This window comes from Benincasa hispida, chromosome 10, assembly GCF_027475165.1.
Source record: "Benincasa hispida cultivar pf3 chromosome 10, pf3_genome.v1.1, whole genome shotgun sequence".
Taxonomy (NCBI): Eukaryota; Viridiplantae; Streptophyta; class Magnoliopsida; order Cucurbitales; family Cucurbitaceae; genus Benincasa; species Benincasa hispida.
The window spans coordinates 44,669,507-44,697,310 of record NC_143487.1 but is presented as its reverse complement, the minus strand read 5'-3'; the positions used below and the strand labels follow the sequence as shown (position 1 = coordinate 44,697,310).

The 27,804-nt window shown below is 34.5% G+C and overlaps 2 protein-coding genes across 2 annotated transcripts; one reads left to right on the top strand and one right to left on the bottom strand.

The window, feature by feature from the left end:
* Nucleotides 1-19,680: 19,680 nt before the first annotated feature.
* On the top strand, nucleotides 19,681-23,654 carry CDPK9 (calmodulin-like domain protein kinase 9). The gene is made up of 7 exons (XM_039045690.2): nucleotides 19,681-20,730; nucleotides 21,733-21,876; nucleotides 21,995-22,147; nucleotides 22,227-22,342; nucleotides 22,550-22,717; nucleotides 22,808-23,032; nucleotides 23,304-23,654. The coding sequence occupies exons 1-7, from the start codon at nucleotides 20,178-20,180 to the stop codon at nucleotides 23,454-23,456; spliced, it is 1,512 nt and encodes a 503-aa protein (XP_038901618.1). The 5' UTR covers nucleotides 19,681-20,177; the 3' UTR covers nucleotides 23,457-23,654.
* LOC120088416 (Thioesterase superfamily protein) lies at nucleotides 23,593-25,687 on the bottom strand. Its single transcript, XM_039045692.2, has 3 exons — nucleotides 25,410-25,687; nucleotides 25,115-25,258; nucleotides 23,593-23,933 (listed from the first exon to the last, which is right to left on the bottom strand). The coding sequence occupies exons 1-3, from the start codon at nucleotides 25,584-25,586 to the stop codon at nucleotides 23,790-23,792; spliced, it is 465 nt and encodes a 154-aa protein (XP_038901620.1). The 5' UTR covers nucleotides 25,587-25,687; the 3' UTR covers nucleotides 23,593-23,789.
* Between the last annotated feature and the right edge of the window lie 2,117 nt (nucleotides 25,688-27,804).

Here is a 27,804-nt window from a genome sequence, read left to right as displayed (position 1 = left end):
TGCAAATCAACACCCTTAATAGCAGGAGTTCCCAACTCACTCAGGATTGAGGTCATGTTACCTATGGTCATCCTAGTGAAGTGAAGTTTCAGTCATTAATGGTATTATATAACGAGACGTTAACACTCCGTGGTTAGGTCTTATACAAACTCTTTGTATAGGACGCCCCCACTTGCATGTTCCTTACACGAATGATCAGGATCAGACCATTTGTGACAAGTTACAATATTTGTATCTATTCCAAAAATCGGGCCGCATCCGTAGCGTTACCAGGATAAGGTTTCCCTCCTATATCCATATTCTACAGACCATTTTAGTTATCACTCAAGACATGATCCACTTATATGTTAGTACATACATGCTTAAGTTACATAAAGATAACTAGGGATTTTAGGTTTATTAGTTTGTGATAAAGCAAATAAAACATTCATCTGAGCAAAATCAAGAAGTGAAGTAAAATATCATATATTATACATCACAAGCGTTCGTACAAATTGTTTACAAACTATATGACATGAGACTTTAGGGCATCAACTCCAACAACAACAAGTTGTCCTAATGCAAAGGATAGGATAGAAGCTATGAATGAGGAGATGCATTCACTAAAGGTGAATGACATTTGGTCTTTAGTTCCTCTACCAAAGGGTTACAAACCTGTTGCCTTTAAATGGGTTTTCGAACTTAAGGAAGGAGTATCCTGTGATCAAAAGCCTGGGTATAAAGCTAGATTGGTTGCAAAGGGGTTCACTCAAAGGGAAGGAATAGACTATTATGAGATTTTCTCTCCATTTGTCAAACAGACTTCCATAAAACTTCTTTTATCCTTAGTTGCTAAAAAATAATTTAGAATTGTATCAACTAGATGTCAAAACTCCTTTTCTTCATGGACATCTAAACGAGACAATCTATATGACGCAACTTAAAGGATTTGAAGTTAAAGGAAAAGAAAATCTCTATTGCTTACTTAACAAGTCTATCTATGGGTTAAAACAATCACCTAGGTACTGGTATAAGAGATTCAATGACTATATTTCTAGCATTGGATTCAAAAGAAATTCATTTGACATATGTGTTTATGTAAATACAAGTTCTTACAAGAACAAGGTTTACCTACTCATATATGTAAATGATATGTTACTGGCAGGTAAGTCCAAAGGAGATCTAACCCATGTTAAAAACCTCTTAAAAAGAGAGTTTGATATGAAGGACTTGGGAGAAGCAAGAAATATCCTAGGAATAGAGATCCAAAGGAACAAAGAGAAGTTTATTCTAAGCATCAATCAGTCCAATTACTGTGAGAAGATCCTTAAAAGGTTCAACATGAATGATGCTAAACCTGTGAGCTTACCTATTGTTCAACACTTTAAGCTTTCCTCAGCTAACTCTCCAAAAGATTCTGACTAAGAACATCAGAAACATATGGCTGCCATACCCTATAGTCAAGCAGTCGGAAGCCTGATATATTTATGATTTCTATCAGACCTGATCTCTCATATTCAACTAGCTTAGTTAGTAGATATATGTCTAATCTTGGTAAGAGACACTAGGAGACTACTAAATGGATCCTAAGGTACTTGGTTTGGTCTAAAAACTCAAGATTAGTCTACCAAAGGTTAGCTAAACAAAACTTAGAACTTTATGGAAATGTGGATGCTAACTATGCTGGTGATTTGAAAAAAAAGAGGTCCTTAACATGTTACCTTTTCCTTTATGGTCCTAATCTAATCAGCTGGAAAGCAACACTACAGCCTATAGTAGCCTTATCTACAATAAAAGCTTAATATATGGCTTTAAAAAAAGCAATCAAAGAGGCATTGTGACTTAAGGGATTACTGAAAGACTTTGGAATAGATCAAACAGTGGTGAAACTCTACCGTGAGAACCAAAGTGCTATCCATTTGTCCCGTAATCCACAATATCACACTAGAACTAAGCACATTGATATCAAGTATCATTTCTTAGAGATAAAATTGAGGCAGGGGAGATAGAAATTTTAAAGATTCATACTTTAGACAATGCAACTGACATGTTAACAAAACTTGTTTCAAAGCTTAAATTGATTAAATATTTAGAACAGGTTGGTTTCGAGCTTCCAGACACAGGATAGCAGAACGGCCAGAATCAAGAAGATCAGAAGATTGCAAGGCATTAGAGTCAAGGTGGAGAATTTGAAGAAGCTTTGACTCAAATGCCTTAGTTTTTTATTTGTTTATAACTAACTTTGTGATGTAAACAGTAAGCTGGTATGCTCTATAAACACCTTTGATCTTCAAAACAAAAATAAAGTATTATCAACATTTTTCCTAGTTTTCTATAAATAAGAAAAACTGTACGCAATCTTCATTAGTGAAAGAACTTGGATCTTCCCGTGGACGTAGGCAATCTTGTCGAACCACATAAACACTGTATTTCATCTTCTTGCCTTTATCTTTCTTGTTCATACGATTTTCTTCTTTCTGAAAATCGTGCACCATACATTCACCATTAAAATGGCATCGAATAACTTCGAGTTAATCGTTTTCAGTATCAAGTTCAATCGTGCATCGATCTTCGCTATTGAGTAACTTCGAGTTAATCATTTTCACCTTCGAGTCGCACCGAGTATTGTTCAAGAATCATCGAGTGAGGTCGAGTATTAGTTTAGTTGTCATTGAGTTCCATCGAGGATTTAATAGAGATTCATCAGACGAATAAGGGAATTATCATCGAGCATCGAGTAGGAAGACGTCGAGTGTCGAGTATCGGTCATACAGGATTTGGCAGATTATTTCTTAGCATTTTCTTCATCTTTCCAACGTTGATCTTGAGTACTTGAGGCTAGTGAAGAGTGGTTAACCCAACATGGGGATTATATTAAATACCATTTATGAGAGAATTAAAATTATATGTTATATTGTATATGATACAATATTAAACCATATGATATATATATATATATATATATATATATATATATATATATATACATGTATGTATATGTATGTATGTATGTATGACGATTTTATTTTTAAATTGAAAATAGTTTATTAATTATATTAATTTTAATTTTGAATTTTAGGGAAGGAAATAACTTTCCCTCCTCTGATCTCTCTCAATTCACATAACGAGTGAGAGGTTACATGAGATTTTGGAGTGATTTTATTTTGTTTTACAGAAGATATTACAGAGATGATATTCAGAAGGATTCTCTGAAGAAAAAAATCTAAAAAACTCTCCCTCTCCTCTCAATCTCTCCTTCTACCAAAATTCATAGAGCCCACCACTCTTGTGATTCTCATTCCAAGAGAAGACAAAAGGCTTCTTGTGGTGGTGTCCATAGTTCAAAGATTTCGAGTTCGTGACAGTACGTGGCCATTGGAGATCGATTTTGTTCGTGACAATTTGGAAAAGGGAATTCGTGAAGAAACTTATTCTTCAAAGGTAAGGGTTTCTAATCCCGAATTCTTCCTTTTATTTTTCTATAAATGCATGCTGTAATTTTGCGTTTACTACATAAGCATACTTTATATTTTTCATGTCTATAAAAAACCAAAAATTGGGACGATCCACGTTTCCACTTAGAACCTTCATCGATTCCTTCTATTGGTATTAGAGACAGGATTGGTCCCAATTTTTCTTAATTTACACAATTGAATTACAATAATGGTGGGTGTTCATTCTGTAAAATTATTTCATGCGATGAATGTTTTGTTGAATAATAATCTGCAATTATTGGATGTTTTCGGGATTGGCCATTTAGATTTATCGCTTTCAATTTACAAATTGGTTTATAAAGGGCATGTGTTTTGGGCATAAATTTTAGAATAAGTCTATAATTTACTATTTTTTAGTCGTTCATGTTGTTCTCGGTGAGTTTCTAGAGAAAATGAGGCCCAAATTGGAGGTTTTTCGATGAAGATCACGATTGTACAGTGTCGACTGTACCGCAACATTGCAACACTATGATGAGGAAGAATGATCTATTCTTTCTATAGCGTTTCAACGCTCCGAAACGAAAAGAACAAACTGATTCATGCTCGATTTGGTTTATGGCTCCATTAATTGTTTACGGTTCGATCGGTTTGAGCAGTTCGGGTGATGGACGATTCGGTTCGAGCGGTTCAAAATCCGGTTCACTTGTTTCCAATCGTTTGCCTTTTAGTTGTAATAGTTAGTTTTTTTAATAAAAAATAATTGAATTAATATAAGAGTTATATTAATTTAATTAATTATTTAGGTGTCCAATCCCAGTTCAATAATTTTTTTTTTTTTTTTTATTATGCATATGATGTATGATTTATTTTTATTATTATATATCATAATGTATGTCATACAGTATAAATCCCACCATAGGTTATGCATATTACATGCATCATTTATATTATAAATATTATGATATATAGTTGCATAATTTTATATTTATAGCATGCTCATGCATCATATAATATAATTATTATAATATATGCATGCATGCATTAATAACATATCCATGCATCATTTATATTATAAGAGTTATATTATATAGTACGTATGTATGGATGATTGTATGTTATTAATTATTTCTTTGCTTTATTATATAAGTGTTATATAAGTTTAGTAATGAAATGGAATTGCCTACTTTAGGTAATTTTATAAATGTTATATTTTTACTAAGTCTGTCAATGAATGCAATTGTATGGTTTTAATTTATTTAATTTATTTTATAAAAGTTATAATTAAATAAAATTCAAAATTAAAATCAATAATTCAAAATTGCATATAAACCTTAGGTTAAAATCACTTTTCTAAAAATAGTTTAAAATTATAATTCACATAAACCTAAGATCATATTTCTAATGAGATTATAAATTAGTTTAATCTTTTCATCAGTTTAATAGGATTAAATTGATTTTATTTAAAAGATTAAATTTGTAACAAATATATCTATAAGGGACCTTTTGTCTAAGGCTAGTTCTGTCTAGGCTAGGGTATTTAAGTTGACGAAAACGTAATACCCCTATATAGGAATTTACCTGGAAAAGTGAATTCGATAGATTTGCTATCTAAAGTAAAAGTTACTTTTGGGCAAATTTAAACAAACACTTAGCTAAAATCAGTAGCCGAATTTTTCTAAGGTAAAGAACTCTAGGTAAAATGCTCAGTGGGAAGAAAATGGGGTATATGATACTTCATTTTTCCTTTTAGTGTTTCCCTCTAAAAGTTCACACCGTGAGATCTATACTCGGCCTCGAGGCACCTTTGCTTGTATCCCCCTGCAGATGGTGTTTGTATAGGTCAATATCAAGGTGAATAGAGAGAGTGTTTATAGTAAGTGGGAGTGGGACATATGTTAACACATCCCATGGTCTCCCTCATTAGTTTATAGTAAATTTTCATACTCGACCTCGAAACACCTTTGTTTGTGTCCCCCTATGGATGACATTTGCATGACTGTTTACACAAACTTCAGAAATGGATAGGGTTGCTTTAGTTTTTTCCCTAATGGATTTTTCCCTACGGTTGGCTCATTGGGGCAGAACTCTAGAATCTAAAATGAGGGGATACACTTACAAGAAAATGTTAAAGTGAGTTTGACAATTTCTGGATCGAACAATGGTGACTGATAGTTATGGTAACAAGGAGTTGTTCTGTATATTGGTTAAGAATGTCTCATTTCAATGAAGGGGCACCTGATCACTCTACACTGACTTTTGCCCTGCTTCACTAAGACATCATTGTAAAATAGATGTCACATGGGGTGCATTAAATTATTTTGCTAATTTTTATTAGTTTTTTCCATATGGGTTAATGCATAGAGTACTAATATAAATAAATTGTATGGTTTCAACAAATTTCACTATGACTTCTGCAACACTGAATTTACTCTCGCTGCCAACAAACTTATTGGCGAAAATTATACGACTTGGAAAGACACAATTAACACAATTTTAATCATCGATGATCTTAGATTTGTCCTCATGGTGGATTTTCCTCCTATTTATAACATTGAAATAATTAGTCTCTTTATAAAACGCCGTTAATAAAAGAGACCTACATTTCAATAGGATGGCCAACAAGCCTACCATTTTGGGGATTCGTAGGACTGGGGAGCTGGAAACACAGCTACACAAGACAGAATTCACCACTTCCTCGATGTAGGGGCAAGTAGATAAATTGCTCCCTTAAAGGCTGATTCTGTGTCTTGAAGATAGTGGTCACACCCTCTCATGGCCCAAAAGGGACTTAGTCATAGTGAGACTATGACCTATTATTCACTAGAGGGATCAGTGGTACTTAAAGAGTTAAATGTAACTACAGGGGCAAAACAGTATTTTGGCCTAACTGTACTTATGAGCAATTTGTGAATGGTCATCGCGATGTTGATTGGTTATATCCAATGGACATAGAAATTTATCTGTAGTGCGAAGAGTGCAACTATTGGTCTTTAGTGAAGTGAACGACAGTTAATAGATGTTGGGTAATTTAATTAAAAAGTTTAATTAATTATCCGAGTACCGTTGGAGCTTCAATCTACAGGTCCATAAGGTTCCTTTTATAGCTCAACAGGGATTTAATCTTTGGATTAATTTGAGTATTCAAATTAATTGAGGAAATTAATTATATATGATATAATTAATATAATGTATTTGATTCATTATAATTGAGAGGAATTTGAATATGATTCAAATACCAATTATATGAATAAGATTCATGTAATTAAATATAAATATGATTTATATTGAGAGGATTAAATATTTGGATATGATCCAAATATCCTTTATATGGATAAGACTCATATAAGTGGATTTAATATAAATGTGATGTATAGTTGAGAGAGAATAAAATCTATAGTTTTATATTGCAAACTATAGACTATATATTATATTTGATATAACATATAGTGTATATATATAAATAAAGTAGTTATTATATATATATATATTCTATTTTATTAATCTAATTGAAATTAATAAAAAGGGAAGGAGTTATAACTCCCTCCCCTATTCTCTCAATGACATTACGTGGGATTTAAGTTGGTTGTGGACGATGATCTTCTTTCTCAATTCACTCTCAGAGAAGAAGTGTTCTCTCTCTAAGAAAAATTTCATAGAGAGAAGAAGTGTTCTCTCTAAGAGAAAAGTTCTCATTAGAAACATCCTTCTCTGTTCTCTCTAAGAGAAAAGTTCTCATTAGAAACATCCTTCTCATTCTCTCCATCTCCTTTCCTCTTCTAAGGATTTAAGAAAAGCCACGACTCCTGCTTAAATCTTTTAATCCCAAAGAGAATATAGAGGGTTCTCGAGTGGTAGTGTTCGTGTGTGAAGAAGGAGATCCGCGAGGAAGGAATTCCGTTTGTGGCTTGTACAAGGGATTCTTTGAAGAAAGAGTTCTTCAAAGGTAAGGGTTTTTAAAACCCTTTGTATTTGTTTTTAAGCATGTTGTAATTTTAAGTAGATGCATATCTACTTGTTGTTTTACTGTAAAACTTTATGTTCAATAAAAATGGAATTTGGAACGATCTTGGCTTCCGCTCAAAGGATTTTTTTTTTCCGAAAATTTTCTTCACGTATATCTTGGCAAGCCTTTCTGAGGTTTTGGCCAAAAAGCATGAGCTCATGATCACTATTCGTGAGATTATGGAATTTCTATAGAAGATGTTCGAACATCCATCCACACAGCTCAGGCATGGTGCTCTTATAAACATCTTCAATGCCCGTATGCAAGAAGAGGCATCTGTTAGAGAACATATTATCAACATGATGGTCCACTTCAACGTGGTGGAGATGAATGGGTCTGTCACTGATAAAGCCAGTCAGGTTAGCTTCATACTCGAATCTTTACCTGAAAGTTTCCTGTAGTTTCGTAGAAATGCTATTATGAATAGATTAACTACAACCTGATCACTTTGCTCAATGAGCTACAGATATTTCAATCCTTGATGAAAAACAAGAAACAAAAGGGAGAGGCAAATGTTTCCTCATCCTCTAAGAAGTTCTACAAAGGTTTGACCTCTGGAACTAAGTCCGTGCCTTCTTCTTTCGGCACCAAAAAATGAAAGAAGAAGAAAAGTGGAAAGGGGAAGCTAACTAACCAGTTACTGTCCAGAAGGGCAAGAAATATTTTATAAATCAATTTTATCACATTTTTTCCCGTTAGTTTTAATTAAAATTTAGAGATGTCTTGAAATTTAATGATTTATCTTATACATGTAACTATGATTACTTATTTTATATACCTGATGTGTGATTTTTAGACCAAAGACTATAATCGACATCAAGCAAGATAAAAAGCAATAGACTTAGAAAATAGCAAGACACGTTCAAAAATAAATCCCTAGAACCAAAATGGGCTTGTAAGAGAGTGTGATTTGAGCCAGAAGCCTAAACCAACTCACTTAATCTTGCCCTAGGCTAGCCAAGCATATTTATTAATAGGGCATGAGCTGCCCTGGCTAGTTCGAGAGACATCCCAATTCAACTCTGAAACCTTATTTGGAGAGACTTAAAATACATCATTATAGCCTAAGGAAAAGTAACTTCATTCTCCACTCTCAAACTAAAATAAGGTTTCGGAGTCGTAAAACTCGCTACATGTCCTTACTTGTTTACTAAAATATTAAAGTGTGCATGGGAAACGGTACACTATAGTGCAGATCTTTCTATTTTGCAAGTCACATCTTTTTACCCTCAAACAAATTCACTATTGTTGTCACACAAAGTCAGGTGCTTTTCCTATCCAATTTTTAGCATCATTAATTAAGGTTATCTGTGGGAAAAAACCACATATGTAGATTTTTTTAAAAAATGTTGAGATGTATGTCTAAAGTCTCGTAGTTAATATGTTATTTGAAAAAAATGATTGATTATTTTATATACGCAATTATCTATTAAAGAATGATCCAAGATTATTTTATGAAACTTGACAAGTATGTGGTAAACATATAGATGGATCATGTTTAATAATAACCTAAATGGTCTATAGTATATGGATAAGATTAGGTACCTTATCCTGGTGACACTATAAACACGACCCACTTTGTAATTGTTACAAGAGTTGTAAAGTGTTACAAACAATTTGATCCTAATCGTTCACATGGAAACATGTGAATGGAGGTACCCTATACAAAGAGTTTTTATAAGACCAGACAGCGAAATGATTAATCTCTCTTTATAACACTGTTGACTGAAGAGATTAACATTTCATAGGATGACCAATAACTCGACCTCAATCCTAAGCGAGTTATAAACTCTTGTCTATGAGGGAAATTTTTTTATTTGTATTGGTTAGAGTGACCAAACTCCCTGACTCAATAAGCCTACCATTTTGGGGATTTATCCGAGTAGGGAGTTGAGAACATAGCTACACAGGATGAAATTCGCTCCTTCTCGTCTTTAAGCTAAGTAGAAAAATTGATCCCTTAAGTGTTGACTCCAGGTCTTGAATAATGGGGCACCTCCCTCTCACTGGCCTGAGAGGGTTTTGTATATGATAGAACTATAAATAGGTTGTTCATTAGAGGATTAATGGGACTTAAGGAGTTAGATGTAATTTGACCCAACCATAACTACGAGCGACTCGTGAAGGGTCGACTTACTGTTGATTGGTTATATCCATGGTCACAAAAATATATCTACAACGCAAAGAGTGAAACTTTAGGTCTTTAATAGAGTGACCTGCAGTTAATGAATGTTGATTAATTTAATTAAAAAGTTTAATTAATTAATCTCATGTCATTGGAGCTTCTAATCTATAGGTTCATTAGGTCTCCTTGCTAGCTCACTAAGGATAAAACAAGGAAAATGGTTTTGGAATAATTTGAATTGTTCAAACTATTTAAAAGATACATTAATGTGATTAATATAAAGTATAATATATATTGATACATTATAGTATATAGTTAATTATAAATATGATTTATAATTAATACTATATATATGAGAGAGATAAATATTTGAATAAGATTAAAATTAATATAATGTATATAGATACATTATAATTTAAAGTTAATTTTGAATGAGATTCAAAATTATACTTTATTATATGAGAGTAATATATTTGTATGAGATTAAAATATTAATTATATGAATGTGATTCATATAATTACTAGGTTATAATTAATGTGAATGAGATTCATATTTGTTGTAGGTAAATTCTGGAATCAAAGATAAAATGGACAACAAACAACAAAAGAAAAGAAGTCAAACGAAACCAAAAGAAAAGTACCGAGGCCGACTGCATCAACAACAACCTAAGGCTTGTTTGACTCAACATAGGCTCAATCGGGAAGAGATATAACCCTAAAAATGCTGGGTAAGAATGTGGGTTGGTCGGTCTCGACTCAAAAGGATTTCCCAAACAAATAGCCCAGTCAGAAGTCCTAATCGGATAAGGAATAGAAGCAGGCCAAAACCTATAAATAGGACAGAGAGAACATAAACGGGATAAGTTCTCTAACTAGAATAAAATATTCTCTTCTCCTTCCAATCTTCTAATTTAAGCATTGGAGTGGCTGTGGTTTACACCACGTTGGTGTTCAGTTTTCTATTTGTTTGCATGCGAGCTCTCTTCCCCTAAAATTACAAATTTACTATTGTTACCCTGTGGAGATCAGGTACGTTCACTTGGTCAAAATTTGGCATCAACAGTTGATGCTGTTTGTAGGGAAGAATATGTTAGGAAACTGATTCTTGAAATTCTTTATTAACTTAACGGGTTGGTACAATCTTTCGGAATAGCAATTAAACGATGAACGACTTCTTTATTAAATGATAAGAGTCAAATAAGACTATTGGTCGCTTACAGTTGTTACTCGATCGCTTACCAAACGCTAAACGATCGTTTACAAGTTCTACACGATCGCTCAGTATTACTAGACGATCGCTTACAAAATACTCCACGATCGCTTACAAACTCCTACATGATCACTTACAAACTATTACACGGTCGCTTACCAGTTTATATACGATCGCCTACCAATTGCTATACGATCATCTACCAAATGCTACATGATCGCTGAGCTCTGCTAGACGATCGCCTAGTCGAAGTAGACGATGGATGACACACTACGATGACTTCTCCACGACAGAGACTTCCGAACTTCTACTCTCGAGAGCTCTCTTTCCTCACATGATATTCAGACTTCTCTATCCTCTCTTTCCATTTCCTTCTTCTTTTAAACCTCCACTTCTCCCAACGGAATTGTAAGTCGTTCTTAACCGATTCAACCGCCTCTCCTCTATTCTTTCTTAACCAATTGACCTCTGCAAGCTAAATGAGTTAACAAAAAAGGATTTTTTCGATTCCTTTCCTTGACCAAATGGTGGAACGGCTAGTCGGGAAGCCATTCTTTTGTTTCTTGGATGGATTTTTAGGATTTTATAAGATTCTCATTGCATAAGAGGATCAAAAGAGGACTACCTTCACATGTACGTACGAGACTTATGCCTTTAGAAGGATGCCATTTGGACTTTGTGATGCTTCTAGTACATTTCAAAGATGTATGATGAGTATATTCTCAGATTACATTGAGAAGTACATTGAGGTGTTTATGGATGACTTCATGGTATACGGTAACTATTTCGATGATTGTTTGTATAATCTAGCTTTAGTTATGAAACGATGTATTGAAACTATCTTGTTTTGAATTATGAGAAGTGCCACTTCATGGCTAAGTAGGGCATAGTTTTGGGCCACAAGGTTTCAACCCGAGGTATCGAAGTTGACAAGGCGAAAGTTGATGTGATTGCTAATCTTTCTTATCTTACTAACCTCAAGGAAGTCCATTCTTCCCTTGGTAGTGTCGGTTTCTACCGACGTTTCATCAAGGATTTTTCTAGGATTGCCTTGCCCTTGTCATCTCTTTTGCAAAAAAGATGCTCCATTTGTGTTCGATGATGCTTGCAGGCACGCTTTTGATTATCTCAAAGACAAGCTTACCAATGCTTCTATCTTGCAGCCTCCTAGATGAGACTTTCCCTTTTGAGATAATGTGCGATGCTAGCAACTTGGTAGTGGGAGCTGTTCTTGGTCAGAAAATCGATAAAAGAAGTCATGTCATTTGTTATGCTTTTAGGACCTTTAATTCAGCTCAAAGCAATTATACCACAATAGAGAAGGAGCTTCTTGCCATTGTCTTTGCATTACATAAGTTTCGTTCTTATATGCTTGAATACAAAATAATTGTTTTCACTAATCATGCAACATTTAAGTACTTGATGGGAAAGAAGGAGTCAAAGCCTCGACTTGTGCGATGGATTCTTCTTCTCCAAGAATTCGGCCTTACAATTCGAGATAGAAAAAGGATTGAAAACTCCATTGCTAACCACTTGAACAAAATAGTTCAAGAGGAGGATAGTCAGTCGATTAGGGAGGACTTCCTGGACGAGCATCTTTTTCAGATGACTAGTGTGGAACCATGGTATGCCGGCATGGTTAACTACCTAGTCACAGGTAAGTTTTCTCATCACATGAGTAGTTCTAGGAAGGCGAAAATCAAAAGTGATTCTAAATAATATGTTTGGGAGGCACCACATTTGTGAAAACTTTGTGCAAATCAAGTTATTAGGAGATGTGTCCCTAAACGTGAGTTTGAGTCTATTTTGTCTTTCTGCCATGATTATACATGTGGAGGACACTTTAGTCGCAAGAGAACAGTTTGTAAGGTGCCTGATAGTGGATTTTTCTAGATCACTTTGTTTGTTGATGCTTATTCTTTTTGTAAATTATATGGAAAGTGTCAAAGGTCAGGATCCTTTTCTAAAAAGCATGAGATGCCCCTTAATTCAATTCTTATATGTGAGGTATTTGACGTGTGGGGTATGAATTTTATGGGCCCCTTCCCTTCTTCGGTTGGTTATTTATATATCCTCCTAGCCTTTGACTATGTTTCGAAGTGGGTTGAGGAAATCCCTAGGACTAACACTGCTTCTATTGTTTCAGGATTTATTAAATCTAACATTTTCAGTAGGCTTGGAGTTTCTAGGGCCATTATTAGCGATCAGGGCATGCATTTTTGTAATAGGACTACTAAGTCACTCATGATGAAGTATATGGTGTTCACCATCATGTGGCAACACCTTATCATCCTCAAAAAAATGGCCAAGCTCAAATCTCAAATCATGAAGTTATGAGCATTTTGGAATAGACAGTGGGACCAAGGCACAAGGATTGGAGCTTTAGATTAGATGACGCTTTGTGGGCATATAGGACGACTTACAAGACACCTATTGGGACTACTCCCTTTAGACTTGTCTATAGAAAGGCATGCCACCTCCCTGTTGAGATCTAGCATAAGGCCTATTGGACGGTAAAGAAATGCAACATTGAGTTGGGCAAGGCCAGTGAGTCTAAGTTGTTACAGTTACAGGAATTGGAGGAATTGAGATTAGAGGCATATGAGAGTGCCAGGATTAATAAAGAGAAAACAAAACTCCTCCATGGCTAGTTGGTCAGACAGTCCTCCTTTACAATTCTCAACTAAAGCTTATGTCTGGTAAGTTGCATTTTAGTTGGTTAGGTCCATATGATGTTACGGGTGTTTTTTTCTCATGGTGCAATTCAAATCAAAAGTTTGGAGACGGGGAAAGAGTTTAAGGTTAACGAGCATCGTTTAAAAGTCTTCAATGAAGGAGAGGTTGACCCATATTCTTCTAAAGCGCGTCTAGTGATTCCCTCATACATTTTAGTCGAATTCGCCAGACGTCGAGCAAGCAACGTTAAACATTTATGCTTCCTGGAGGTAGCCAAGCTTTGAATTTACTGTTTTTCTTTGATTTTTAGTTTAGTTTTTTTTTTAGGATTTGATTGGGCGAGAGATTGAGTTTTGTGCAATTTAGATAATACATTTTTGGATGTTTGACATACTTCGCCCTTACTTGACCCCAAATTCAGGGAAGTTTCTGTTTCCCTCCCTTTTTATTTGTTCCTGTGCTTTTCACTTTTTATATATCGAGGACAATGTATGGTTCACAAGTTGGGGATGGGTTGATTTTGCATGTCTAAACATTATTTTGTTGTTGGTTTTTATGCTTATATTTGAATTGGCTTTTGTGTGAAATTTCTTGTCTATTGCTTAAGTTTTATTTGTTGCTCGTGTCGTGTTAATGACTATTGATGATACACTCGTTAGGGTTTCGCATGTTTGAAATGTTATAGGAAGAGACCAAGCATGATTTTTTAGTTCTTTTTATAATTTTCTTCTATCTTTCAATCACACTTGAGTTATTCGCTAACTTGTCTTAAGTCTTCTGCATGCTTAAAATAGTTGTATAAGGCCTATATGTTGTCGTTACTTCGAATGTACCTAGCGATAGAATTAAACCCTTCTAGACATCAATTTAGCAATACATGTCAAGGATTTAACCAACCCAGTTTTCCTCTTATGTACTTGAAAAAAAAAAAAGAGAGAGAGGAGAGGTCTACTCCACTTTCTTAAGAGCATGATTAACCTGGGCGGCTATGACACCCGTAGTTAAGCATAATAAATGTTCAAATCGTCTGGCATGAGAAGACAAAAAGACAGAAGAAAAGAAAAATAATTTTTTTTGGGTTTTTAAAGTTTACAAATCAAATTCAACTAAAAGAGATTAAATGGCTTGCCTCCCTGGCAACAACACTATTTTTATCTAGTCTTTTTGGTGTCAGTCCCAAAAAAGTAAAAATCAAAAGAAAATTTATAATACCAAACTACTCCTAACACTACAAAGACGTAGCATAGTGATAAATTCGGGTTGATCCATAGGAAAGCGTGATTTGTTTCGTTAAGCCAATTTCCTAACTAGAGTGATAAATGGGGTTTTTTTGTGTGTGTGTGAAAGAGATAAACATGCAAAAAATTAAAAGAAAAGCGGATAAAGGTAAACTAAGGATAGGAATTATCTAGTTTCAAGAGCAAGAGAGATCCTATTTAATTTCAATCACCGAAACCATTAATTGGACAGACAATTGATTTATGCATACACAACACTCACTTGACATGACCAAGCTAGCATCTATAAAGGCGGACAACTAGCTAGGACCGAACCAAGAAAACTTCCTAGTTAAATTACATGCATTAAATCCTAATTGGGTTTGATAGCAATCACAATTAAGATTAAGCACATGCGCATTAAGCTTTAGGATTTCATTGTGTTAATTAATTAATGGGAAAGCCCTAACTCAATTAATCGATTTATCCTTGAACCTAGATCAAGCATGCATCCTAAGACCCAAGATTAGACTATAAATCCTAGCATACACATTCAACCATTTGCTATTGGGGTGATTTTAAGCATAGACGAACATTAGAGAAATGCGCAAGCCCAAAATCAACTAGCTAAGACATATATTCGTGATAGGGGCATCAATCCAACACAAAAATATATATCAAAATCAAGCAAGATTTAAGAAAACATAAATTCAATATGCATTGAGTCCAAAGAATAGAAATCTCAAGAAAAACACATAGGGTTCTTGCTCCAAAAACTAGATTGAAGTTACCTCAACATCCCATAGACAAGAGGAAGAGTAAAGGTCCAATCCATCATTTACAATCCAAAAGCAAATGCAAATCCTAAACTAAGATGCTAAAATATGAAGGGAAAAGAAGGAAATTGAAGCTCCACCTTGGCCTCCATGAAATCAGCCTCCCTTTCAATTTAATTGGGAAAGAACGATTTTATACAATAGACATAGCGTTGCAATGCTAGGAAGAGCGCTACAACACTCTTATCGATTTAGACCTCAAGCATCAGGTGTGTGTTGCAATGGTGGCTTCGATGCTCATTTGCGACAGGCGCGCGCACGGGGACGCTGGCATTCCGTTAATCATTGCAGCGTTGCAATGCCAAGGGTAGTGTTGTGATGCTGCCCTGCATCCTCAGCTTCTTCCATTCAACGTTGCACGATCGTTGGGGCTATGCATGTAACTAGCATTGCGACACTCTACAAGGGCAGTTTGGTCATTTTTACTCCTTTGAAGTCCGGATACTGAAATCACATCCAAATTGTCTCAAATTAACTTCGTTTCTCATCAAATGGCTAATTATACCTCTTGATTGCTCGATACCTACAAAATAAGACAATTAACTCATAAAATCCATTAATGAGCCTAAATTAAGCAAGAAAATAAGAGTTATCATGTACATATAAAATAACATTTAGGACACCAGTCCCAACAATTACGTCGGTTTAAAATTTAGAACACCAATCCCAACAATTACATTGGTCTAATTTTTCACAACGTAACGTTACACTCCAGGTAGTGTAATTACGCTAACCTTTCTGTGTTACATCATAAAGGGTAGCATAATTATGTTATCCGTTACGCTGTAATACAAAATGTTGGCTCTGCTTCGAAACCAGTCTGGAAAAACTCCAATTTGCATCGATCTGCTCCACAACTCTTACATCACGATCGACATGGACTTACAGACTCGATAGCAGTAAATAGAATTCCCAAAACAACATGCCCTTACAACTTTAAACAATTTAAAGTTGTAGTGCTAATTTTGTAAACATTCAATCTTGTAAACCATAGTCCAAATACAGGAAAGAACCCAACATTCCTCTCAATTTCGTAACAAATTGAAAGATAAATTGTAATTGGCTCTGATATCAATTGCAGAAACGAAATTCCTCATGGAAGCGTGTGAACATCATACAGTTAGAATTGAGTTTGTACACGAAAAAATTGAGAAGGATAAATGCATCAAATAGGATAAACATTCAACTCCTAAACTTGCTTTTTACAGAGAATTGAGGGAGAAAGAAACTCACCCTTTGCGAACCACAAAACTTCACGAAAACAATACTGCTTCAAAGTCGCAAGACCCCTTCTTCCAAGTAGAGACCATCTAAATTATGAACAAGATCATCAAAGAATGCAAGACACAGAGGGCTTAGATTGAAAGAAAAAACACAAAGTGTCTTTCAACCTTGAAGTTTCAACTAAATTATGAATTCTCAGATAAGTTTTAGTTCAAGCTCCAAATTTTCTAATGCTACGTTAAAAATTGATAGCGAGTTTGTCAAAATCTCATGTTAATGATGCATGACTTAGTTACTTTGTTATAGTTATTTGTTTCTTTTTAACATTGTGGGCTCTAGAAAATAATACCCTTAAATTGAGGGAAAAATCGAGTACTATCGTTGTAGCAACTCCTTCCATTCATTATTTGGTATGTCATTAAATGATTTATAAATTTATTATTCATTTACTTCATAGACCCGCATAATTCTTAAATGTTACTATTGTGGCAAGCAATGAATAGAAGCAGTATGGAAAATTATGGGTAAATTTGGGCCTAACAAAATAGACCAAAGGCCAAAAAAAATCAAGGAAGATAAATCTAAGATAAAGTAGTTTTGGAATCAGATAAGTCTAAATGTCAACTAATCATTGATATCACATTTGATCTAGTCCTACCTTATGTACGATATGAAAAAATCCATCTCATCCTAATCCTAAAAGGAAAGGGTAAACTACAATCATTCTCTCTATGAAGACATTATATAGTATAACTCCATATGAGCTAACTTGACTTGAACTTCATCTAGAACTCAACTTCTCAATTATTCTCCACGTGATAGTTCTCACATTTTTTTTCTTTATTTTACTGGTCTTCTCTTCTTCAAATTACAAATTTAATAAATTTAATGTTATTATCATGTGAAGGTCAAGTGCATTTTTTTATCTAAATTTTAGCTTCAACAACCTTATTTATGGAAAAAAAAAAAAAGATAAGATTTTAACTTTTATATTCAAAGTTTAAAAGAAATACTAGAAATCGTTAGTGGTAACAATTCCGAGTCCATGTTCCTTCAGACAAAGCTTGAAGGAGAAAGGAAACAACAAATATAGATTTTCCTAAACTTAAAAGTAAATCTTGCTCACCTTTGTCTCAATAGATAATCTTATTTAATAACTTGGTTTTTTATATTTATATTTTTAAACTTAAATGTTAAAATATTTAGATTAGATAAACTGATTATAACAACACCAAGTCATTTGTTGCCAAATTTTAATTAATCAATCATAAAGTATCAATTACACAACTTTTCTTTTTCTCCGTAAAAGAATACTTTTTAAAATTGTCATGACTAAAATAAATATTTTTGAAAGTTGAAAGAATAAAACAAAACAAGATCTAAAGATTAAAGATCAAAATAGACATTTTAAAAGTTTAGACACTAGAATAGAATATTTTTAAGACTTATGAAGCTTCTTTTTATTCTTGGAAAATGAAAGAGAGAAGATTGCATCCAATATTGTATTTGACCAGATAGTTTATGAAGCTATCATCTTTTCTAAGTTACATTAAGATACTAAAGCTTCATTTGATAACCACTTCGTTTTTGTATTTGAATTTTAAAAATTAATCTTATATACATTATTCTCTCACATAAAATTATATATTTTGTGATCTAGATTCTACTCATGTTTCTAAAAATCAAGTCAAAATTTGAAAACTGAAAAAAAAATATATTTTTAAAAGAATTATATTTGTTTTCAGAATTTGAATAATATTTTAAACCTTTCTTTATGATTGGTGAAAATGATAATAGAAAAATTGGGAGGAAATAAACCTAAATTCTAAAAATTAAAAATTAAAAACAAAATTGTTATCCAACAGGACCTAAATTAATAAGTATTGTTTCAAGGACTAAATTGTGTTTAAGAACGTTGATTTCTTTCCTTTCTTTCTTTCCTTCTTTTCTTTCTTTTCTTTTCTTTTTTATATAAATATAAAAGATTTGAGAGGGAGAATTCAAACTTCTTGCCTCAAGGAAAGTAATTTTCTAACCAATGAATTATGCTTATGTTGGTGTACATTGACCTTATAATTTCAAATCTAATAGGACCTACGAGTCATTTACCTAAAAGTTCCTAAACTGAACTTGAAATGTAACCATATGATTTTAATATAAAAGAAGGAAAAAAAATTCAATTTATACCCCCAAAACTTTGGGAGTTGTATCAATTACAATATTAAACTGATAATTGTATTAATTTAAACTCTTGACTTTCATAAGTATCGATATATACCCTTCCTTAAGTTTCATTTGGATAAATATCGTGTGAGACATATGGTTTTATCAATTGAACACCTAAATTTTTATAATCGAATCGATTTGGACTCTCAGTTAGATTTCCTTTTGATTATCATCATTATATCATTCTAGTTATCTACTTCTAACATTTTAAGAAGTCTACATGCGTTAGAATTGATGCATCGACGATTTTTTTACTAATGGATCTAAATTGATTCACTTATGAAAACTTAAGAGTTCAATTGACGTAATTATAAGTCTCACATGAAATTTTGCATGCAAAATTGATGAAGGGTGTGAATTACCCCCTAAACCCTACTTACTAGGCCAACGCGCTATAATAATTCCATAAACGCCTAATAAAGATATTAAAAACAGATAAAGTAGCCCTTCCAGTGCCACAATAGGTAGAGAGCATACAACACAACCTAAATTTATTAAAGTTTATGATTTAAATTAAGATGGTTGTCAGTTTAGTTCATGATTTTAAAGGATAGACCCAAATGTTTAGGGTGCAAATAGATATATTTTTTAAAATTAAAAAAAAAAATCCTTCTCAAATATTTATATTTAAAAAAGAAGTAAGATATGAGAATATCCAGCTATGACAAATTCCTTTCGGTTAAAGAATTATCCAATCAATTTCATCCAAGTTGAATTACATATATTCAAACTGTGTGCTAGAGAAGGAGCCTGCTTGGTTTGAGTTTTGACCAGTGATAACAGTATCCATTTCCATTTTATTAAAATTATATGCTGACTTTATCAAAATCACAGTCTTCCTTTATTTCACCGTAGTGTCAAAAAATTCTTTGTCTAATATCAAAAGTTCTTATGAGAATGGATCAAAGGGAAGATGAATGAAAATGGAACCCACCCAGTACTGTTCTTGTAATCAATAGGAAAGCACTGGCTTTTCCAACTTTATCTTTCTTTCACCACTAAAATACAACACCCACATGGAAAAAATGGAAAAAAAGAAATTTATTTACAGAGAGAAGATGAACTTGAATACATACACAGAATCTTAGGCCAAAAGTCTGTCTGTTTTAAGCTATATTTAATTTCAACTAGGAAGAGGGAAGAAGAAAGAGAAAGGGGAAGAGGTCTGGTTTGGTCCAGGAATCTGCTTCCTTGTGGTATTGGGTCCCTCCTGTTTTTGCCCATTTTCTCAAAGGCGACCGCCATTAATGAGTAAATCAAGCTCTGCAACTCCACCCCCATCGGCAAAACCCTCATGGGTCCTTCCTTATCGGACCCAACCCCTCACCAATTTCTATACCCTTGGCAAAAAGCTGGGCCAAGGCCAATTTGGTACAACTTTTCTTTGCACGGACAAGCAAACTGGGTTCAATTATGCCTGTAAGACCATCCCTAAGCGCAAGCTTCTTTGCAAAGAGGACTATGACGATGTTTGGAGGGAGATTCAGATAATGCACCATTTATCTGAACATCCCAACATCGTCAGAATCAAGGGCACTTATGAAGATTCTGTCTCTGTTCATTTGGTAATGGAGCTTTGTGAGGGTGGGGAACTTTTTGATAGGATCGTTCAAAAAGGTCATTACAGTGAGAGAGAAGCGGCTAAGCTTATTGGGGTTATTGTAAGTGTTTTGGAGTCTTGTCATTCGCTTGGAGTTATGCATAGAGACCTTAAACCTGAGAACTTTCTATTTCAAAGTGTGGATGAGGATGCTGCTCTTAAGGCTACTGATTTTGGGCTCTCTGTCTTCTATAAGCCAGGTTCCCTTTCCCCTTTCTTCTGCAAATTTCATTGTCTTACTCCATTTTAATCAACCCTATTTCTATGCCTTTTGGATGTCTCTCAATGTTCTTTGTTTCCATTTGTTGTGTCGATTTACAATCTGCGTTAGTGTGCTGCTGTTTTGGTTGGCATCTTGGGATTTGGAAACTGATTCTTTTGGTGCTTGAACTGATGAATATCATTTATAAAATTAGTGTTCTAGGTTTCATGTCATCTGGGGTTTAGGTCTTGTCATTGATCTGTCCTAAATTGCTCATTTTCATTTTCTTTCTCTACAAAACTCAATAGCCATTGCCAAGATAGAGGTCTCTTCTTTCTGCCATTGTCTATTTATCATGCACAGGCTGAGATTTTCTGCTTAGCACTCAATTTATACCCGAAGAATACCAAGTGTTTGTTTGGATTGACTTTCTAAGTGTTTATAAACACTTTTTTGCACTTATAAACACTTATTTAAATACTTAGAAAGTCAATCCAAATGCATCCTAATTCTTTTATGAAAGAAATATTTGCATCAAATTGAAGAAGTATCTTGTTTCATCCAAGTTCTATTATCGTTCAGCATTACGCTGGGTCGGTCTTTAACATTGAATATGCTGTCTGGATACAAACAACTAGGATCAACCCTGCAAAGTAAAAGGTCATAAGAAATTATGATTGAACCAAGAGAAAACTGAATGGACTGTGCCTTGGATTTATGTTAGATGCTGCCTATACACCATGTAATTAGAATATGCTTGTGCTAAGCTACTACTCAACCTATTGTGGATAGTAGACTTCTAAAAATTGAATGGAAACTTACTTTCTTCATTGATCTTCAGATGATTACATATTCTGTGGTTCCTACCCATGGAACAAGAAAGATAGTCACTAAAGCAACAATCAAGACTACCCAATGAATTAATTAGTGTTGTGTTGGTTATCATCTCCTTTATATTTTTAAGAACTTTTTGTAATCTTGGATCTTAAAATGTTTACAGGGGAAACTTTTTCTGACGTTGTTGGTAGTCCGTACTACGTTGCACCAGATGTGCTACGCAAGCATTATGGACCCGAATCCGATGTTTGGAGTGCAGGAGTTATCTTATATATCCTATTAAGTGGGGTGCCTCCATTTTGGGCAGGTAGCTACTAGAAATCCATATGTTGATGAATAAATGGCATTTCCTGGAAATCTTTGTAAAAGTAACACTTTCAACTGAGTTCTATTACATATAATTTTCTCCCTTCTTTGTACTACAGAAACTGAAATAGGGATCTTCCGACAGATCTTACAAGGACGACTAGATTTTGAATCAGAGCCGTGGCCTGGTATCTCAGCAAGTGCGAAGGATCTCATACGAAAAATGCTCGACAGAAATCCAAAGCGAAGGCTAACTGCTCACGAAGTCCTCTGTAAGTTGTGGTTCCTAGCATTGAGCAATATGACTTTGTTGTTCTAAGGTTTACAGATTCCAAAACCTTTCTGTATCAGGTCATCCATGGATTGTAGACGACAAAGTTGCGCCTGATAAACCTCTTGACTCGGCAGTATTATCACGCTTGAAGCAGTTCTCTGCTATGAATAAGCTAAAGAAAATGGCTCTAAGAGTAAGTTCTAAAATTAATATTAGTCCTAATTGTTAGGAAAGAAAACTACTGAAGGGAAAATTTGAAAGCATATGATACGATATGTTGTGTCACTCGTCGAATCTGCTGGATTTTAACACATTATAACACAAGTTGCATATCTACATTTGCAAGTGAAAACATTACCTGCTCGGTATCTGAACTCTGAAATCTTATGACTGATTGTAGGTAATTGCTGAAAGGCTTTCTGAAGAAGAAATTGGGGGTCTGAAAGAGTTGTTCAAGATGATAGACACAGACAACAGTGGAACGATAACGTTTGACGAACTAAAAGAAGGCTTAAAACGTGTAGGCTCCGAACTTATGGAGTCTGAGATTAAGGATTTGATGGATGCAGTAAGAAACAAAGCCTTCTTCCATTTATGCATTCTTAATTTCATTGTTGCGTGTTGTCGTTCATATTGATGATATTATTATGTTTGGCAGGCAGATATCGACAACAGTGGAACAATTGACTACGGTGAATTTCTTGCTGCTACAATTCATCTGAATAAGCTAGAGCGGGAAGAGAATTTGTTGTCAGCCTTCTCATATTTTGATAAGGACGGTAGTGGATTCATCACCCTCGATGAGCTTCAACTAGCCTGCAAAGAGTTTGGCTTGAGTGATCTGCATCTCGACGATATGATTAGTGAAATCGACGAAGACAACGTTAGTTACTCGTACACCTTCCACATTTTCTTTTCTTCTTTCTCTCTTGCTTATTTCCCTCTTCAACATAGCTACTTTTGATTATACGTATCAATCAACGAGTTAAGATCAATATTTTCCCAAAATTTATGTCAATCCATAGCATTTGGCCTACGTATGAAAATGAACTTGATGTTGAATGATTTTGCTTGTTATCTGTTTAAATGTTTATTAACTGTTTCTATTTCTATGTATTGATGAAACTACTTTGATTCTGTTTGGGTTTATGCAGGATGGACGTATAGATTATGGGGAATTCGCAGCGATGATGAGAAAAGGCAACGGAGGAATTGGAAGGAGGACGATGCGAGGGCCGATGAATTTAGGAGATGCTCTCGGGCTGTCAACAAGCGCCAACAACCAATCTATTGATAATCCTACCTGAGATGCTTATATATTTTACTTGTGTATCTTGGAATTCTTCAACAGAAGCTTTAATCCTATTTATGGTTCCATAAACTTATCTACAAAACAAAAACTAGACTTCCTTACTGTGCTAAATCTCATTTCAGAAACAGATATTTAAATGGAAGACATCAGATGAAATTATTTCAGCAATAACACATTACACAAATTAATACAACAGGAAAGTCTAGAAAATATTATTATCATTACATTTCTTTCAGTTGAAGCTATAAAAAGTAATTTGCAATGTCAATTCATGAAGCAGAGGAAAATGGTTGGCAATACAAGGTCCAATATTGAAATATGTTTATAACTACAACTTGCTTGAGAAGGCAAGGTACTTGGTGTGGCGACCCTGTGCAATAATTTTACCATTGCCTTTCCTCCTCAATTCAACATTGATTACAGCAATGGTCTTTCCCATTCGCAAAACTTTGCTGTCAATCTCGATCTCCTCCTAAAACAACAGATAGAAAGTAGCATATAAACAATGAGAAGAATACAGGGAATTTACTGAAGCCATGTAAAAGCAATTAAAGAAACATAACACAATTTACCACAAATGGTGGATGTGCGAGCTAAATCACTTAAATTTTCTTTTCCATATAAAACTAGCTTTTATCAAAACAAATAAAAGTACCAAGACCAAGAAAAACAAAAAATATGGCCTACCAACACCAGGGAAAACAAAAAAGTTAATAGTAACCTTATGTCTTTTTGGTTGAGGGTATACTGTTAATACATAAGCTAGGCTCAAGTTAGCAATTCTCGCTAAGTCCACCTATTCTCTTCTAAGTTCACCTTCAGATTAAAATCCTATAAAATTCATCTCCTTTTCTCTAAAACTTACCTAGAATCACCATCTTTCACGGATTAGCTATGTATAGCATACTAAGAATCCAAGAACATTATTCTTCAAAAATCTAAGGAATTTGTTACCTGTCATAATATAGTCATTCCTACTTGCTCTAAGAACTTCAGACAACTCTGCTAATAGCAGTAGTGCGAGAGTGTGCCCACGTTCACTTTCACATGAAAGAATTATTTGTCATGATTCCTTGTCGACCATTCTTGAGAATGTAGTCTAATAGCTTTAAGTTTTTAAACCGATAATAATTTAAAATAGATCCAAAGATCCAAAGATATACATCAATTCATTTGGGTTTGTGTCTGGGACTGGGAATCAAAATGATATCTAAGTGTAAAGTTAAATTTTACTTCAACTGAATCCACACATACCTTTCATGTAATTCCTCATGTCATAACTCATATGTTGTGTGTTTTCAAGTAACTTAATAAAAACTTCATAGCCGTATAACTCAAATTCCTTCAACTATTTGCCCATGAATTGCTTTCTACGAGAAAAAAAATCATGAAAATCCAGTTTATTCTTTTCCCCTTTTCCAGTGACAGTGAGGGGAGAGGGGATGTTTACACTATTTACATCACTAGAAAAAAATGTGTGTTGTGCATTATTATATCATCTGGGTAGGAATCTGAGATACATACAGCTTCTTATTAAGAGTTGCAATTCTCAAATTCAATATATGAAATTAGATATAAAAATTATAGACAGAGTAATGTGATAAACAGTGATGGAAAAATTGGAAGGCAGAAAAAAGGAAAAGTGGAACTGACATCGAGATAAGCAGCATCCAAGTAGGAGAGGTTAATTTCGAGGGAAACTCCAGTGGTGTTAGCGCCCAAAGTTTTTAAGGCTGCAGAACCAATACAATCGACGAGTGATGCCGAGGCTCCTCCGTGCAAGGAATTGTTGGCGTTCTTAATAATGAAACACGAAGCAGTAAACAGAAAAATCAAAATTAAGAAGAGAAATAGCCAAAATAGAGTGTAGAAATCTAAATAGCAAGTGGATCGAAGAGAAGAGCGGTGGATTAAGTCGAAATTACGCAAAGAAAAAGAAAAAACATACGAGCAAACGAGCAGGGACTTTGAGAGAGCAAACGATACGACCAGGTTGGATGAGATCAACGCGAAGACCAGTCATAATAAAGTTTTCATAAAACCTGAAAGGAAGGGCATCAATGGCGGACGCAACCGCCCGATCATCATCACCATGCTTCTCCAGGTATCTCTTCGCCTTCTCCATCTCCGACCCTGTAAGGTTATCTCATTTCCCAAATTGCCCAGAAACTAGTTTAAGTCCATCAATATTTATTGGTTAAGCTACATGCCCATTATTTCAAGTCAAATTCACAAATATTAGTAACAAAATTAGCTGGTTTGAAATAGATTTTCAAATGTTCAATTTAAAAAATAAATCATGGAAATTTCGTACGGATAGGTTAAATTTTGAGACTCACTCGAAATTTAACTCATCTTTCATAAATGTTTGAATTTTGGCCTTCTGATGACATCAGCCGCGTGTGAAATGTTCGTTTAATCCCCAAAATGCTCGAAGTGGAGCACACATCGCATATTCTCGTTTGTTCATCTCGTTTTGGACTCATTTCTCTCGTTCATTCCTCTTGTTGGAATGCCCTTAGCAAGCCCTCGACCCAGATTCTCACGTATTCCTCTCGTTTATTACTTCTTCTACTCGTGTCTTCCTCTCGTTCATCTTCAGACATAAATCGAACGTTTTAAATCTCAGTTTTCAGTCCAACTACCACATTCCTCTTGCTTCATCTTCTTTCCTCTCGTTTCTGCATTTTGTTCTTTATCAATTTCCCGCCAATTTTCATGTAATTAATAGTCATTTTAGGAATTTCCAAATACTTCGAAAAACCCACAAATCTTTCAAATCAATTTAATGAAAAGTGTTGTGCACGCTAAGTCCCATTAAGATAACACAACGTTTTGGTAAATCGAGTATCATCCGTTCTCATAAAACATTCTCTCTTTAAAAAAATCCATAACATTTAGCTACAAAGTTTCCCAAAAAATATGAATTTGTAACGTTCTAATCGTTGTTGAATCAACACATACAAGGAATTTCACACTCCAAGTAAGTATAAACATGCACTGTGTTGTTTCTCATTGACTTAAATCGTACGAGTCGTGATAGGGATAGTTTGTTTGTGAGTTGTTATTATGTTGCTATAGATAAGCGAGAGGAAGAAACGAGAGTGAGGCTAGTCCAACGTGAGGAAGGAAATATTGTGTCAGATATATAAACGAGAAAAATGAACGAGAGTGATAGTTAACGAGAGGAATCAACGAGAAAAAGCAACAAGAGGAAGAACGAGAGTTTATAACGAGAGTTTAACCTAATCTAAAATGTTAATTTTACTCGTTTGTGTATTGAAGGATGGACAAGAAGCAGCTGTTTGTTTGATATGGAAGGTCATGGCATGAGAAGGAACAATGCTATAATGGAGGATGTTTGAAGGGTATCCTAGTGCCAATGACATTGAAGTATAGTGAATTGAGAGATTAATTGTTTGACCTTATGAAATTAATTCTTCAGAGTTTAACTTGATAATGAGGGTGAAATATAAATTTTGGGTTGTGAATGTCCTCTTATACTTTTTATGAATGACCACAATATTAAATTTATGCTTTTGGAGTTGGATTGTAACAATCTGTCGATATTCTTAAGTGTTGAGAAAATCCATCAAGTGGCAGAATTTGATGACATAGAGGCAGAATGCGAACCAATGCGCGTGGGTGATATTAATAATGAACCAGATACTTTTCCATCGGTGGCGTTGATGGGAGATGACAACATGAATCCATGGGATTTATATATTCATGGCCAGAAGAGGAGCCGTAATGAGAATGTTGTGAATGAGAACGTTGTGAATGAGAATGTTATAAATGAGACTTGGCTACCAAAAGGGGTGGTTCTATCCTTACTCCGACCTCGATTCTCCATAATGGCGTTGGTCATTTCATTGGTAATGTGCATCAGAGGATTAAAGCAATAGAAGAGAGTTGTCCTTCTGAAGTTCGACCATCTGCGAGTACTATGAGAACTGGAGATCTGATCATGCAACCACAGTCTTCATCTGGATTGGATATTGAGAAAGGCCAAATTTTCTTTTGCAAGAATGATGTCAAAATGAGGTTGTCAATGTTGGCCATAAAGAATAATTTCAACTTGCGGGTTAGGAAATCAAACAAAAAATATATAATGTACGATGTATCCACAAATATACAACTGCCCACACATACTCAATTCAAGTCCTTAATGATGACCATAGGCAAGCTAGCGCATTTTTAATTAGCCAGTTAATCAAAGAGAAGTTTGTCGTTGGACGTGCTAAAACTCTGCACCATATCATTGAGGATATGCGGTTGGAATATAGTGTGAATGTTTGTTGCTATCATGATTCGAGCTGGGAGTGTATTGTATAAAATGAATT

Coding starts and splice junctions, on each gene's coding strand:
- CDPK9 (XM_039045690.2), top strand. CDS start 20,178: ATGAGTAAATCAAGCTCTGCAACTCCACCCCCATCGGCAAAACCCTCA. Junction 20,731..21,732: donor CTCTGTCTTCTATAAGCCAG/GTTCCCTTTCCC, acceptor AAATGTTTACAG/GGGAAACTTTTTCTGACGTT. Junction 22,343..22,549: donor TAAAGAAAATGGCTCTAAGA/GTAAGTTCTAAA, acceptor GACTGATTGTAG/GTAATTGCTGAAAGGCTTTC.
- LOC120088416 (XM_039045692.2), bottom strand. CDS start 25,586: ATGGAGAAGGCGAAGAGATACCTGGAGAAGCATGGTGATGATGATCGG. Junction 25,259..25,409: donor AAGTCCCTGCTCGTTTGCTC/GTATGTTTTTTC, acceptor TTCATTATTAAG/AACGCCAACAATTCCTTGCA. Junction 23,934..25,114: donor TGGATGCTGCTTATCTCGAT/GTCAGTTCCACT, acceptor CTGTTGTTTTAG/GAGGAGATCGAGATTGACAG.